The sequence below is a fragment of the Cuculus canorus genome, chromosome 9 (assembly GCF_017976375.1).
Source record: "Cuculus canorus isolate bCucCan1 chromosome 9, bCucCan1.pri, whole genome shotgun sequence".
NCBI lineage: Eukaryota > Metazoa > Chordata > Aves > Cuculiformes > Cuculidae > Cuculus > Cuculus canorus.
This window is the reverse complement of record NC_071409.1, coordinates 20,349,683-20,365,464: the sequence shown is the minus strand read 5'-3', so window position 1 is coordinate 20,365,464 and position 15,782 is coordinate 20,349,683. Positions and strand designations below refer to the sequence as shown.

At 44.8% G+C, this 15,782-nt stretch overlaps 1 protein-coding gene across 7 annotated transcripts in view; it reads right to left on the bottom strand.

Moving 5' to 3' along the window:
• TNIK (TRAF2 and NCK interacting kinase) overlaps window positions 1-15,782 on the bottom strand; it is a 160,292-nt gene that overhangs the window by 61,342 nt on the left and 83,168 nt on the right. For all 7 annotated transcript variants that reach the window (XM_054073961.1, XM_054073955.1, XM_054073956.1 and 4 more), the window contains 3 exons: window positions 14,019-14,075; window positions 10,073-10,198; window positions 1,744-1,854 (listed from right to left, as the gene is read on the bottom strand). In XM_054073961.1, coding sequence (XP_053929936.1) covers window positions 1,744-1,854; window positions 10,073-10,198; window positions 14,019-14,075 — 294 coding nt within the window. The remainder of the gene's footprint in view (window positions 1-1,743; window positions 1,855-10,072; window positions 10,199-14,018; window positions 14,076-15,782) is intronic.

Below are 15,782 nucleotides of genomic sequence, written 5' to 3'. Positions count from 1 at the left end.
GCCTGTCTCAAAGGCTAAAAGTAACTGTTGTGCTTTTTTATTAGGTCATTAATTTCTTTTTCCAACCTACATTATTATTTCAGTTTCAAAGTAACATCCACCTATATTGCCAGCTTTGTAAAATATGGATTACTTCAAAAACTAATTTTGCATTAGGTTTACCTTTCCCATTAAGCATTCATATTTGAAGAAGAAAATAATTTCTGCCGGTAGTTATTAGTCATTTTATGCTTGTTACCTTGGGACAACACTGTGGAACAGATTATATCTGTGCAGGAGCCATGTCATACCTGGCTAGAGACACCTTTGCGCACTGGAGGCAAAGCAAAAATTTCATTGAATTTCAACGAATCCTTTAACTGCACAGGATCAATTCTTCTATTAGAATTACAACTAGTTCTCAACATCTGAATCAAGAATAAGCCGCCTTCTGCAGCAGGAAAGGTGGAAGCCTTTCACACCTGATACTCTACAGAGGTCACCAACCAACTGCCCCAACACACGGCCAAAACGTGAGTGATGACACACGATGGTGTCCCTGAGACATGAGTCAGTGGCTGGGATCTGACTCACTGCCAGGGACTATTTTAAGAAGTAGACTCACAGAGCTCATATGTTTAAAATAAACCCATGTAACTGTGGTTTTCTGGCACTGAAATCACTGTCCACACAACAAATTAGTTACAGTGCCAATGTCTCCTGCACATCATGTTGGTGCAGATGGTGGCATTCAGGGTCAACAGAGAAGTGCTGTGTCAACTCTGGACACCAGCAGCAGCCTCAGCAGCAGTGTCAGACATCTCCTTTTGGAGTAGCCATCTGCCTTGTTTTCTTTAACAGAATCATTTAGGTTGAAAAAAACCTTTAAGATCATCAAGTCCAACCACAAACCTAACACTGTCAAGTCCACCACCAAACCATGTCAGTAAGTGCCACATCTACACGTCTTTTAAATACCTCCAGGGATGGTGACTCAAGCACTTCCTTGGGCAGCCTGTTCCAGTGCTTGACTACCCTTACAGCGAAGAAATCTTTCCTAATATCCCATCTAAACCTTCTTTGGTGCAACTTGAGGCCATTTCCTCTTGTCCTTTCCCTTCAATGGCTCTTCTACAAGTTTCCTTCACATATCTGTTATTTCTTTTTTCTCCTGAACAATACCTCAGTTCACGGAGCAAAAGATTTTAATGTTGGGCAACCGATATGATCACATCATCAGACCTGAGCCACACAAAATACAAGCAAGCCTTTACTGAAGCTGCCACCTCCCAGTACATAGCCCGATATAAGACATTTCAGTCAAACATTTATCTTGTGGGTAAAAAGGCTGCAGCATCCTCATTAAAGCCAGAGACATGGATTTAATAAAACATGGGATGCTTTTTAATCATGAAGTTTCTTTCCACCAACTTCATTAGTCCTCACCTTTCTGTTAATTGAAAACATAATTCTAATGTAAATAAAATCTTTGCCCTATTAATACTAAAGGAAATTATATTTTTGCTGAAGGAATCAGATGGTTAAGTCAGGAAGCTAACAGAGCTAAAGGACATTAAATATGGCTTATTTATTATGCATCATACAAGCACATGAATCATTCATGCCTATCGGCACCAAAGACCCTCCAGCCATTGGCAGCACAGTAGCCACAAAGCCCGCAGAGCCAAAAGCTTTTTGTGTCCCCTTAGCACCAAGTGCAATACTCCAATGCCTTCCAATATTTAGCTCCCTCTGGACACGTACCCGTAAAATCTCTCTGCAGATGTAGGCAATCCACTCCTCCTTCAACGTGTTCCCCTTCGTGTTCTTGATGAGGTCAGTAACGGAGCCTGCACCACAGAACTCCATCACCAGCTGCCAAACAGAACAAAAATGCTATTACTGTAATGACACTGGCAGCACGCCCCACGCTGCCCAACCCCAGGGTAGGACCCCGACAGTGGCAACACAGCTGTGGGGCCATCGCAGTGCTACACAGAGGCACCCAGACATAATACTGAGTGTATCAGCTTTTAATCCATGACATATTTTTGTTTTATTTTTTTAATAACAATTTATTTTTGTCATAAAAATGAAACAATAAAAGGCTGGAAGGCTTAAGAGGCTTGTTGCTCTCCAGAAGGATAAGAACCAGAAATGGGAATCAGTCCAGTGCTGAAAATCAGAGAGGAAATTGGAAACCTTGTATCTTGGACCCCACAGCAATATATCCTACTTTATACTTATGATCAATGTTCAGTATCAATATTTAGTATCAGCAACAATACAAACAGAACTCTACCTCTTGCATGTAGTTCTTCAACTCTGAAAATATGAAGGCAACAAGACAGATGCTTGAAAGCTTCCTACATCCTTAAAAAAACTAGGTACACTTTTCAAATTTATTTTTTTTTTACCAGGACTTTGCTTTTAACAACCTTTTTCAGCAGAAAACTCTCCAGCTGCAGCTGGAGCCCTACTGCCTGGCTGGGGTCAAAAGAGATTGGGCACCACCGCTTGTACCACTTACAAATTTCATAATATCAAATGCAGAAGTACAACAATCTAAACCAGGTCCAAATCTAATCTTGTCATTGAGCAACGGTGAAATAAACCCTATAAAAATAGCACAGGATGTGTCTGCTCCCAGGGACACCATGGATAGACCCCAGGGCATGCAGGAGTTGTCAGTGTGCTCCAGAAAGCGAGCACAGCCTGCATATGCAACAAGCTTCCTCCGAGACCTGTAGAAGTGCTTCTCTCGGAAGTGAAACCATGTTTTCCAATTAGAGCAGCTTGTTTCCAAATGATATTCCCTTACAAGTTGTGCTTTGCCAGATTCTTCAATGTGCATGTTTAAAGTTATCACATGAAGCTTATGCGGCATTTAATGTTCTCCAAGCAAGCGACATCGCTTTATTAAAATCATGGGCCAGAACGAGTAGGGAAAGAAACATCAGAAAGGTTCCTCCTAACCAAATTGCTCAAATGCAATGATTTAAAAGACCACCATAAATACATGATCATAAAATCCAGACAGAATATTGCTATAAACCTTCAGGTTAAATAAAATACTTGCGCAGACCATACGTTAGCTGGCTTTGACCATGCTCCTATCTGTAGTTTTGATATCAATTTCCTCTTCTCTTCCTAAACTGACAGCTGAAAAATTCTTAGTATACCCCTCTTACATCAGGAAACCGGCTTCAAGAAATAGTTGTGTGATTAGCCAAAGTCTGCCCTGTACAAAGGCAAGGAACTGCTGAAAAACTTGAAGCTATTCCACCCCAGAAGGAGACCAGGAATCCATTTGGGTCACTGAGACACAACAAAAGTCATGGGTTACTCATTACTCCCCAAATGGGGAACAATGGAATAAATGGTTTCAAACTTGTGTTTCATCTCTTTCTTCCCTTTGGCCAATTGACACATTGGAAATATCAGTATCTGCACGTGTTTTTGATAAAATGAACATTTGGGATACCACAGCAGCAAGCATGGAAAGAAAAACCCTGGATAGCTGAGCCAGCCACAAACACTTTCCAACCCAAAAGGCTGCCCTCGCCAGTCCCCTTCCATGGAAATTCACCCACAGGTTCTCACCAGGGTATGGAGCAAGAGGAAGAGGAAGGGTGTGCTATGCTCTGTATAACAATCACAACGCCTAAAAGAAAATGGAAGCAATCCCATTAAACGTACACAGTGCATCCATTAAATTTCTCAGATTATTTTTATGGAGCTGTCGGTTCACTTATTCCTCTATCCTGTCCCTGATTTCCAGAGCAAAGGCTAATTTTGCACCAGGAAGTGATTAATACAGCCACCTGCTGATATATCCCGAATGTGCAATTGTTAAATGCCCTGGAGACTAAAGAAGGAAGCAGAGAGAGGGAAGGAGAAACTCCCATGGGGAGTGTTTCCCACTTGGCTCTTTAAGAGCTACAGAGTCCTGTAACAGCTACAGGAAAATATCCAGCACAAGCAGATCTCTGGCAGTACCAGCAGGCTCAAGGTCCAGCTGGGCAGGGGCCAATGGGGCTCAGCAGTGTGCACGTGCTGTTAACAGCACTTCCCAAAAGCTCTGCCACAAGTTCTCCAAGAGAACCAGCAGCAGAAAGAAGATGAGGCTAAGTATCTCTGTCAGCAATGGAGAGCTAATGGATACCTGACACTAAAAGCCACCATCTCCAGAAGGTTTGGATGGAACAAAGGGAAAGCTGTCTGCTGCGGTGCTTAGCAATGCTGTGACCCCTTTATGCGTTTATAGTTTCTTTTGCTCCTCAGGTGGAAAGGTGCTACAGAAGTCCCAATTACAACTCATACAACGCAGCCTCCAAAGAGAAGCAACACAGATGATGGCTGAGGAGTCATCCAACAGGTCATGTAAGACCCCACCCACAGCAGTGTGTCCCCTGCTGGGTGATGGAATGCAAGAAAGATAAATATGCACTGAAGCAGGTAGAGGAACATGAACAGGTCTTCTCAGAGGATGTGAGGACTTGCTCAGCCAGGCGGTGGGGGGGATTGCTATGGGATGTGTGCATGCTGTCAACAGTATGTATGGACTGCTAAGTCCCAGAGAGGGAGAAGAACAAGGTAGACATTGGTATAATATCAATATATCAAAACCCTATGGGTATATTTAGGTCGAAACCAACGAACAGCCCTACAGGAGAAAAAAAAGGGAACAAAAGTTCCAGCTGATTTTAGGACAGAACTTAGTATACTTTGGAAATGCTTCAAATGGCACTTCCACTAAGATACTTTCTTAGAAGTCCCATGTCTCCAGGTAAGTGCTTCGCCCTGCACACACATTACCAATTTTGTTAAAAGATAAAGTCATGACGGAGTAAGACAATAAACATGAAATGCAGATTGAATTTTTATTAACTATAATTAAAATTATCATCAAGATGGGCTAAAGGTAAGATCATCTTCTGAAATTTAATTTGCAAGGCCATTTCTCGAGGACGTATTTTTAAATACAGGTCATTTAGCATTTACTTAGTTCTTCATATCAGAGTGACAGTGAACTTCATAAGCAAGGCAAATTCAGAAGCAGCAGCTGTAAATTTCTGTGTCCTGCTGCCTCATGAGTTTTTTTGTTTAAAGAGCCTTCACAGCTTTCAAATCAACCACCACCTTCCCCAGTTTGGGGATGGCCAGTAAGACTTCTGCTCCCATTGCCACTGTACATTATCTGGAAGGGCTCCAACCTGAGCATTCCCAGTACAGAAACCCCAACCCAGCTGAGGGTGAACCGCTTCAGCTTGTCCAGAGGAACTCCCCCCAAATCATTCAACTTTATTCCACACACTAACTCCTTCTGTGTTTCTATTCCTCACCCCACAAACAACTTGACTTCACTTTTTTAAGTTGCAGAAAGCAAGCTCACAACACCCCCAGCATAAATGCTGCTGTAAATCTTTCTTCCTGCTGTGTGTGAAAACAGAACCTGGGTGAACTGCCACCGATATGCCCAGGCCACCCAGGCAACCCCATCCCACCCCACAGCCTGGCTCTCTTGCAGAAGGGTTCCTCAACACAACACGTTGTGGCACCTGAAGCCAGGGATGGAGCATTAAAAAAAGCAGAAACTTGGTGGATCAGCAGAAAAGCTGATGCCCACTTCAGAAACAGAAATATTGATCGAATTGGTATTAAGCAATGACAAAAATACTCTATAGGAAGGTAAACACAGGTTTAATGTGTCGGTGCTACAGCAGAAACAGGCTGTGATGCTGCAGCAGCATGCCTAGGTGGAAGCAGCAGGGCCAGGGCTGCTCTGCTCTCTCCTCTCCGATGGCAGCATTAAACTGCTCTTGCACACGTTCATAAATAAATGACTTGCCAGACTGCACCCTGCCCTGCACATCTGAGGCCAGACAAGCAATTCGTGCCTCTCAAGGAGTCAGCAGGCAGTTACGCCATGGGTCCTGAGCAGGGCGAAAGCTTTGGGCTTAGGGATGGCAGTGAAAGGAGCCAAGCTTGCAGCCTTGCAGTGTTTATAGCACTGATATCACTTTGAAGAGGAGTGAGAATGAAAGAGCGCTCGCTTACTCACCAGCCAGCAGAAGAAAGCCTCTCTGCTAACCCCAGGCTCTCGGCTGGGGGCTGGAGGAACAGCCCCACTCTCCCTGGGACTACAGGGCTTGGAAGGACTCGAGAGAATTACAGCTCAACCAAAAAACATACCTTCTCAAATGTTTAATGATTTAATTATTGTGATATGAAGTACCGGCAACTGCCCAAAAATATTCTTTAGTACCTATAAACAAATTAAGAGCAATCTTCCTCTGAGCTGCACAAGTGCAATCCAGTGCTTCACTGGAATGAAATCCATTTTCAACGAAGCCTCGTTGCTCTCCAGAACCCTGGTGTGACTCTGTTCATAACACCCTGTGGCAATTCAATAGGCTCCTACAGCTCAACAGGGTGAAAAAGCAACCCTCAGCATCGCATGGCTGCAGCAGTGTCATCCTGACTTTGCCTCTGGTCCTAAATCAGGGTACCCTAATTCCTTTTTCCCCAAAATTGCTCCAGATTACCGCCTGCAAAAGACACACTGGAGGCCATCCTAACATGCTCGCCTCGAGCAGGTACTTGGCAACCTGCCTATTAGCAATTTTTCCCCCACTTTGTGACAGATGCAGCTGCAGGCGCAGGCAGGGTTGCCATGGCAGCCATCCATCGGCAGCCAGCGCTGCTGGCCCCCAAGGACTGTGCCGGGTGGGCTCTGCCCTGGGGCTGCTGCCAGCTGCCACTCAGCCCCTGCGCTCTGCAAAGCCCCCTCTGACCCAAACTCAGTGCTGTGGCCCTTGCCTAGTGGGGCTTCTCCATTAATGGCTTCAGTGCACCGCAAACAGCAAGGGAAGATGACAAACATCCGGCATGGTGGCATCCCTGCTGCCCTATGGATGTATACTGTGTGGTAATGCATAGGAATAAAGCAGAGAACCTGCAGCTTCACGCAGCTATCCTCCATCACGGGAGTTATGTCCCCCATCACAGGCACACTTCCTAACGAATGACCTCTCCCACTGCCAATCCTCTATCTCCAATTATCTAAAAACAACCCCCCTTCAGGTTACGTGCATGCTGGTGACCCTTACCTTAGATCTGGTATGTGCAAAGCAGAAGTTAATGAGGTTAATTTTGAGAAGCAGCAGCTAACTGATAACCTGGGTCCTCACGATCCCCTGGGTCATTTCCCCATCTTCTGCAGCCTACCCTCTTCTTGCTTTCTTACACCACAAGCTCCCCAGGTCAAGACTCCCTTGTCTCGGTTAGGGATGGGCACAATCCCTCCCAAAGGTCCACAGCACCCCCAGAAAGCAACGCTTTATCCATCATAGGAATAAGCCTACCTCCTATTTTTAAATGATCCATAAGGGTTGTCCCTATGACTTTTACTTACTTTTGTCCTAATTGATCAGATTTGTGATGGACTTCTCCATTATCATCTGCAAAAATACACTCTTTTAACTCTCTTTAACTTCAGGAAAACTTGCCCGTTCAGTAAACTGGTCTTTTGGGGCAAGTGGCTGCTATCGAACGGAGCAGTAGCACTGAAAGACCTGCTCATCACCACAGCAGAAGCGATGACAATACTTCATGTCAGAAGCCTGCCGTGCGTTTCCAAGAGATCTTAATCTCCACTGAAAGAGCTCCCTGTTTTTTATTTCCGTATCAGCCTCCTGAATGTCGATAAAAAGAATTACTTGGGCATTATCAGAAATCGTTTTATTTCAACAAAGGGCCAATGAAAAATAAACATGCCTTTATCTGTGTTGAAAGACTGATAGAGTTCGCACAAGTCCTAATTCAATCAGACCCTGAAACAACAGCTATTTAACACAGTGACACCAGCACATCTCTCCTCCATGGCCAAGAGCTTTCCCATGAATACCTTCACCAGCCCCAGCACTGGGCATAGACGTAAGAAAACCCACACCCCAGCACTCTTCAACGCAAGGAAAGCAGCTTTTGCAACATTTTTTTCTTCACTAGCCCATGAAAAAGGCCTCAAAATTCAGAGCAGAGGTAGGTGGTCTGAAAAGAAATTCAGATTATCTATCTGCCTTTCCCAGGGAGCAAGAGACAAGCAGCACAGCTGGGCGATGAACACCACCTCCCAGCCTTGCATGGCTGGGTGAACAGTCAGGGAAAATCCAGGTTCTGCTCCTGACTTTAGGCATCTGGAGGTCAGACAGCACATACAGCATCCTCTGCTGTTTCATGATGATGAGAATTTGATAAAAGAGCCTCTCAATCCAAGGAGTTTTCTACTGAACTACTCTTTTTGGGTGTCTGGGCTGCTCTGAATGGGCAAACCATTTAAAAAACATTATTTTTTAACATTTTTATATGCCAAGAGCTCTTCGCACTGGAGACGGAGGAAATAAAAAAGAACAAGCCCTCTTCCTTGGTCAGACCATGCTGACTCCAAGCAGCAAAAAAGCCCTGAGCAGAGCATGGCTGCAGAGGTCTTCCCTCTCTATTGAGGGCTTCGGTACAGGGTTGGTGGGGCTTTTTCCCTCTGAGGCACTCCAGCAGCACAGCGGGAAATGTTGTGGGTTGGTTTTCTACTTTACTTTTTATTTTTAAACAGATTATAAACCACCTAGAGCCAAATGGAATTTCACGGGATGAAAAAGCATTTCTCAGCTTGACACCTTTCTCCTTGCTGAATCCAAGGCCAGCTGCAAAGAACATGTTTTTTAACCGAAAATAACCTCAACATCCAAGTAAAAGTCCCTGGCATTCAAGCCCCCAAGTCTTCCCCATAATTCAGTGTACCAGAAAGTCTCAAGTAACAAAGTAGTGCAGAAGTCCATCAGCTCCATTTTTGTCCCAGGTGACACGGAGCAATGTCCTCCAAACCCTCCTGGGTCCCACAGCCATGCTTTGGCATGTGGACATGGGCAAGCAGCTGAAGCCACTGAACCTTTTGCTAAAATAAAGCCTAGATTATACAGAAACTAAAGGAAAGATGCTGCTCTTCAGCACCCCCATGGCCTTCCAGATGAACCATGGATATTTGTTCCCCCTGAAAAACTTGTCTCTAACAATCTCGTTCAGACAGAGAAAAACTTTGGAAGCCACCTGTGGGTAACACAGAACTGGTTATGAGGAAATAAACGCTACATGACAACATCCAGGTCATTAGATTTAAGGTGACTCCAAGGCAGCTCTCCTTTCAAGGATTCCCTAAAGGAATCAGGGTCTCAGTTGCCGGTCAGACACCCACAGGAGCTGCAGGCCGTTGCTCCACAGACTCAGATCAGTACAGCTGAGCTCAGAAAACAGCATAGTAACTTTAATTATTTTTTCATCCCTCTTACGACGACATCCGGAGCCTCGGACTTGTAGTGCCTGCTGTCCTGCTCAGCCCCCGCGAGCACCAGCTGCCAGTGAGGAGGTGGGCTCTGATGCTCCAGCTGTCCCCAGAGATAGATGGTGGATTTAAACTCTATCCTCCACAGTTTGGGAGGGCTGGATTAATAGCCAAAAAGCCACTGACAAGGGAAGCAGCAAGAGGAGGCAGGCAAGGATTTACAGGGAGGCAAAGCAGCTTGTAGCCCTTCAGTAACTCGAGGAATCTTCACTGAAATGACTGAACAGTCACAGACCTTCCAACCCTTCCCTTACCAGCCCCCTCCTCTTTATTCACCCGCACTGGCTCTGTGAAACACTAAGCATGAAAAGCAGCGCTGAGAGCTGTCAGGAATCACACAAGCCCAGCATACGTCCCCCAAGCCTCCATCTTCCCAGCATTGCTCCTGGCTCCCTCCAACTGATTTTGTTATCCATTTATTTTTATGGGACAGAATAATGTTCAATTGAATATTGTAACACAGATGTTGTTAATGACAATTCAGAATAAACATGATTTTATCATCAGTCTGCAAAGATTTTATGGCAAAGCGGAGAAGCATTTTGCAGTGCAGGAAGAGCCTTTTCAAAGCCGTGACTTCGAAAAAGATGGCTGCAAAATAAGGTTTTTGTACAACACAGTTTGTGGTGGAAGGACAACATGGAGAAATAATTTGTGTCAAAACTCAGTTATTTTAAAGAAAAGAAAGCAACTTACCCAGAGCTGATCATCCATTCCTGGTGGGTTCTTTTTAATAAAAGCACCATAATACGTAGCGATATTTCGGTGGTGAGAATACTTCTTCAGCATGTTAATTTCTTGTTTGATCTCTTCCTCTTCATCCTGGGATGAGCCAAAAAGAAAAAAAATGAACAGAGGCACTGAGAGACTGCACTTCAGAGGCTTCCGTTTCTCTTTGCACATGGGTGAACTTTCACACTCCCCACTTCTTACTGACCTCGTCTAGATTTCCTTATACCATTTTTTACAGCCATTTTTGCCACAGAGCCCTGGAAGCCTGAGGTCTTGACTGGAGTCTAACTGGTTAAAAACAGACCCTTGAGCAAAAACCTAAGGAGAAAACACATGCTTTGCCACATCCCCCATCGCATTTCTGAACTTATCTAAATAGTACAGATCTTCAGGTCTGTGGAAATTACGTTGTTTCCAAGTGATTCAGATCGCGGCATCTCCTCCAGAACAGGTTCCCAAAGGTGCTGGCGCATTTTGAGGTGGGCAGCAGTTCTCTCACATTAATGACCTACCATCCCCCCGTGCTGCTTCAAACCATGCAGCATGCACGGGAGCAGAGAGCCCTGGGAAGCTGCCCAGCAGATGAATATCTGCAGGTGTAAGTCCCTGCCAGGAGGGGCTGGCCAAGCAAAGTAAGTTCTGGCCATGAACTGAGCCCTTGCATGAAGACATGTTCTCCATCCAGAGGTGCGCCAGCATCAGACTTTGGCATCAGAGCCAAATTACACATCTCCAGCAGTTTAGACATCTCTCCACGTTTTTAAACTAATCCCTTTATCAATCACGTCATAATTTACATGAGTCTCATGTTGCTCTGAAGCTAAACCACACTTGCGTTACCCCAGCAAAGCATCAGCACGCCCTTCAAGACCCATCAAAGGTCCAAGAAGATGGTTTTCTAGAAAACATCGCATGGAGGAAGTATTTCCACACTGGGCATACCAGTGCCTATCCGCCTGGGAAGCAGCACAAGGCATTTGAGGACACCAGGGGTTACTGGTGGTGTGGCAGCACCACGCAGGGAGCAGGCAGGTATTGCCTGTCTACAAACTCTCTGCCAGACTAACCTGGTCCTGGTGACAAGCACCATTCCCGTGGGCTGTCGTGGCCCCGCTCTGTGCAGTCTGCAAAGCTGCCATGGCTGAAGCAGCAGTGGGAGGGGAACTGCACTCTGCACTGATACCTGGTTTGATGTCCTACCTCTTTGCTTTCATGACCATCACACATACCCTGGTTTTATTTTAAGCCGACCAAATTCCAGGCCACTGCAATTCCACAGGCTGTGCAATAGCAGTTAGTGCCCTGATGTCAATGAGCTTTATTATAAAAGGACCAGAAGGGATGTTACTAGTTTAATCTTCTTTATTACCCTTGTGACCCTCACCTGCTTCAGCCTGACTTCAGTTTTACAAATGGGCAAAGGACAAGACACCCCAAAGAACAGCAAAGCTGCAGGAGCAGCTCTTCTTGAAGAGCAATGCTCCCTGACTCCCAGGTGTCACAGAACACAGACAGGAATAATGGCTTTCTTCTCAAATTACTATGGAAAGTGATTTAATGACCACAGTCTTCCACAGAGAATTCAGCAAAGAAGACTGAAGATGAGGACAGGAGGAACAAATAAAAGAAGCAGCTAGGTGAAGCTCACATAAACAGCTTTCAATATTATCTTTAGTAAGAATAAGGAGAGCATACGCACTGAAGAGGATGAGGAATGGGCCCAAACACTACAAGGAAAACCCAAGGACTGCTCTGGAAGACCTTCATCAGCTCTTTCCTTCAAGCAGTCAACACAAATTTGCTTGTTTTTCATTTGCCGAGGAAGTCAGGGAATGTAACACCTGGTTTATCAGGCCCAGGAGTTTGGATTTTTTTAAATTGATGCCCTTTGCAACCAAAGGAGCAGCTGGATGCTCAGTGGTGCTGGGAGCAAGGAGGATTGGTCCAGCTCTCCGAGGACCACTAGCCAGCTTGTCAGTCTTATCCCACCTTACACTGCCTCTCTAGGAAAAAATGGAGATAAGCCACAGGGATACTTGGTCTAAGGTTTTCTCTCGAGTCCCTTTTTAGGTTCAAGTATTCAAAACGGTGATGGTGGGGGAACCCTAAATATCAGAGCTCTGGATGGCACCTGAGGACTTGTCTGTATGGTCAGGCTCAGGGGTCTCCAGCCCAACCTCCTGCTCCAAGCAGGATTACCGCCATGGATCACCACCAGCAAATCCAGTGAGGGAAGGAAGAAAAAGGAATGATCATAGCAAGCTGCTGTAACTGCTCCAACCCCCAAACCAACAAAACCCACAGACTAGGTTTTGCTGCCACACTTTGCCTCCATCAATCAATTCTGTTACATCAATCGCTGGAAGTAGGTCATACAGCATACAGCAGGACTAGCCCCTGGAAAATGAATCCCAATTCTTAATTCAGAGATAGTGGTTGCCCAAACTGATGAAGTACTGTAATTTGAGGGCCTCTATGCTGCAATCTTCCCTAACAGATAATTAGCAAGAGCGTAGATGAGTTAAACAAAGCATTGTTGTCAGGAGCCTTTAGGGGTTTAGTGCAAGGCACGTGGTTTCGATGAGATGCTGGCTGGGAGCTCACTTAAAACATGTTTCTCCAACATTTTTGCTTGGAAGAGATGATATTTTAAAACCACTGAACTAAGCGTGCACTCGAATTTAAACCCTCAAAGTAATATTCTGATTTCTTAGCTGAAATTCGTTGTAACCTCAGACTTCATCCCATGGGAATCGCGCTTCTATTTATGCCATGGGGTTACATCTGGTGGGTCTGCCCATTCCCTTCGAGCCTACTTCCCAAGAGAACTAGATAAATGGCAATTACAGGTATTGCAAGTAAACAGAAACAAATCTAATTCGCATTTACAGACTTATTTTCATGCATCACTTCATCTGTTAGCACAAAAAACCAACCTGGATAAAAGGTCTTGTAGATATTAATACCACACCACAACACCTAAACTATTTCAAAACATACTCCTGAGGCCAGCTGACTGCTTTCACAGAGAGTCAATTCTGTATGTGCTGAATTACTGTAAGCTAATGGAAAATGTAAGTCAAAGATAAGATGGGTAGACTGGGATCAAGCCCTACATTTTGAAATGTCTTATTCCAGTAAAAGAAATACCACAATGAAACACATTCTTGCTCCCAAACCTGGCATTGTTTAAGCAAGCAGGATCTTCGGGAGATATAATACTGCACTAAAAAAAATTTACTTGGGAAAAAGCATTTTCATGTGACCCTCCGTAATGCATCTGTTTAGGTTTTTAGGGATCATAGCAATTCCACTCATTTTTTCTTCTGCGGCCATCGAGAAAGAATCAATTTTTTTTTCCTCTAAATTCTGTTATTAATTCAATAACTTGCAATTCTTAGTTCTCTTAATCCAATACAAATTTCAAAAAAGCCAGATTTCTGAGAGTAGGGTGGTGCATTTTTTCCTCTTTATCAATAGCATGCACAGGAGTGATTTAACTTGCCTAGTGAAGTTATTCCTAACAATACCTGCACACAGTTTTGGTGAACAACAGCTTTTCGGTGAAAAACAGGAATGTGGAGAAACTGAAATGCGTTACGAATACATGATTCTGTTGCTATGTTTTTCTTCGGATTTTATTAAAACGTTTGAAAGAGCCCCTGCTGGCACTGGATGCTGCTTTGTTTCAGCATAAAATTACTTAAATCTCCAAAACTCTTCTAGATTTATTTTTCTTTCACATATTTATTAAAACCAAAACCTCTTAATGGCACATTTCACATTAAGGCAAAGGGGATTTGCTTTCCAGGAACGAAAACCTTCCCTCAAACGCCACCCGTTATCATACCCCATCTCCTTTCCCTTCTTAGCTGTCATTTAAGGATGCAGGAGGAGGAGGATACATTACCCCGGTGACGTCCATAACCTTAATAGCAGCAAGCTGGCCTGTTTTAACATGACGACCCTGCAAAAGAAAAGGGACAAGTTGGTTTGTTTTGCTTGGTGGCAATGTTTTTCTCACAGTGAACAAACAACATCCTTAAACAATCTCCCCGCCCTGGCAGCAGCCCCGTGTTTGGTGGGGTTTTTTTTGCTTTTTCAGGAGTATCATCACAGCAACCATGATGGGAAAGCAATTCCCTCCCCTTCCTCCTGCCATTATAATTAATTAGTAAAGGGCCTTCAATGCTGTATTTTCCTGGCAAACAAATACTGGAAATATCCTTTAATGCTAAGCCATGCAAAAAAACCAGCTTGGGGCCTCTCCTGAGCACAGAGTCTGACTTGGCTGTAAATGGTCTGCTGGAGCTGTGATGATGGAAACATGCTTGCTGAGGTACCACACAGCACTGACTTCGGTCCCCTTGTGTCTCAGCCCCAGCTCTTGCGGACCTGGGGACACCCGAGGGACATCAATCCTGTCTAGCACCATTATACACTTTGCCCATTAATTTGTTTATTGTGCAAAAGCTGAGAGGCTTTTAAAATCTGATTTCCTTCTTAGCTATGGAAGTGACTCTATATTCAGCGCTGGTGCAAGCAGGGAGCATGGAACTAGAGGAGATGCTCGAGAGCCAGGGTGGAAACAGAAACTCCTTGACATATACGACCTCCTCAGTTCTCAGCAACTGAAAAATTAGCAAATTACTGCCATAAATGGCTTGTTGTAAAGTGCTCAACTACATCAATCCTAGTGGAAAAATGCCTGGAAGCGATGAGGAAAACTATAAAAGAGCCCAACTGTTGACAGGGTCATAAAACCAATGCAACCACTATCAAGCAAGCCGATTCCCAGCCTTATCGTCTCTCCCGAGAAATGGATCATCCAACACCATATCAAAATTACTCATTTTAAATCATTCCGCCCCTCTCCATTTGAGGGCACGTGTTCTGCTTACAAACTGGGCAGAGCCAGAGGAAAAGACGCTTGCTCTCCATGAAAACCAGTAGCCACCAAATCCAGCAGGCAAGCCAGGAGGCAAAGGGAAGCACCCCTATTCCCCAGTCACTTCTTACTACAGGAGCAGCCCAAGGCCCCATCACATGAGATACGGTGTGAAGGACACAGGGAACAGCAGTTCCTGCCCTGCAGCATTGATAATTAACGTACCACTGACAGAACAAGGAGCAGAGGCTGAGAGGGGTCAAGCTGCAGCATAGCAGAAATAGGGACAAATATGTGCTTTTCCTCAATTGCAGGCTCCTCCGCCCCCTTCCCTCTCCTTGCTCTCTCCAGTATGCTTGTTGATGAACTGGGGCTTGCGCCCAGGTTTCCCAGCCCTCCTGCAAATTGGAGATGATTTTTCACACCGCCTCACCTCCAGGAAGAACTCCAAATTACTGGACATGAGGACCTCTCCCCAGCCCTTCCAGTCTCCAGGCATGGCACCATGGAGCAAGTCCACGTGCCGGCTGCGGAGCAAGGCAGCATCATCCTCTCCAAATTTATGACTTCACCAGGAAGCCAATTCACCCACCAGAGCTCCTCGCTCATTTATTAACACAATTTATATGTCCTCAGCAACCGCACGTTCTAACAACAGAAAAAGAACTTAATTTCAAAATATGCCACATAAAATTATATGGAGAGAGGATAAAACACAGCCCAGCAGCACCAGGCTGTGGTTGAAGCATCCCCTGGATGTTGTCATCAGGAAGGAATGGTACATCA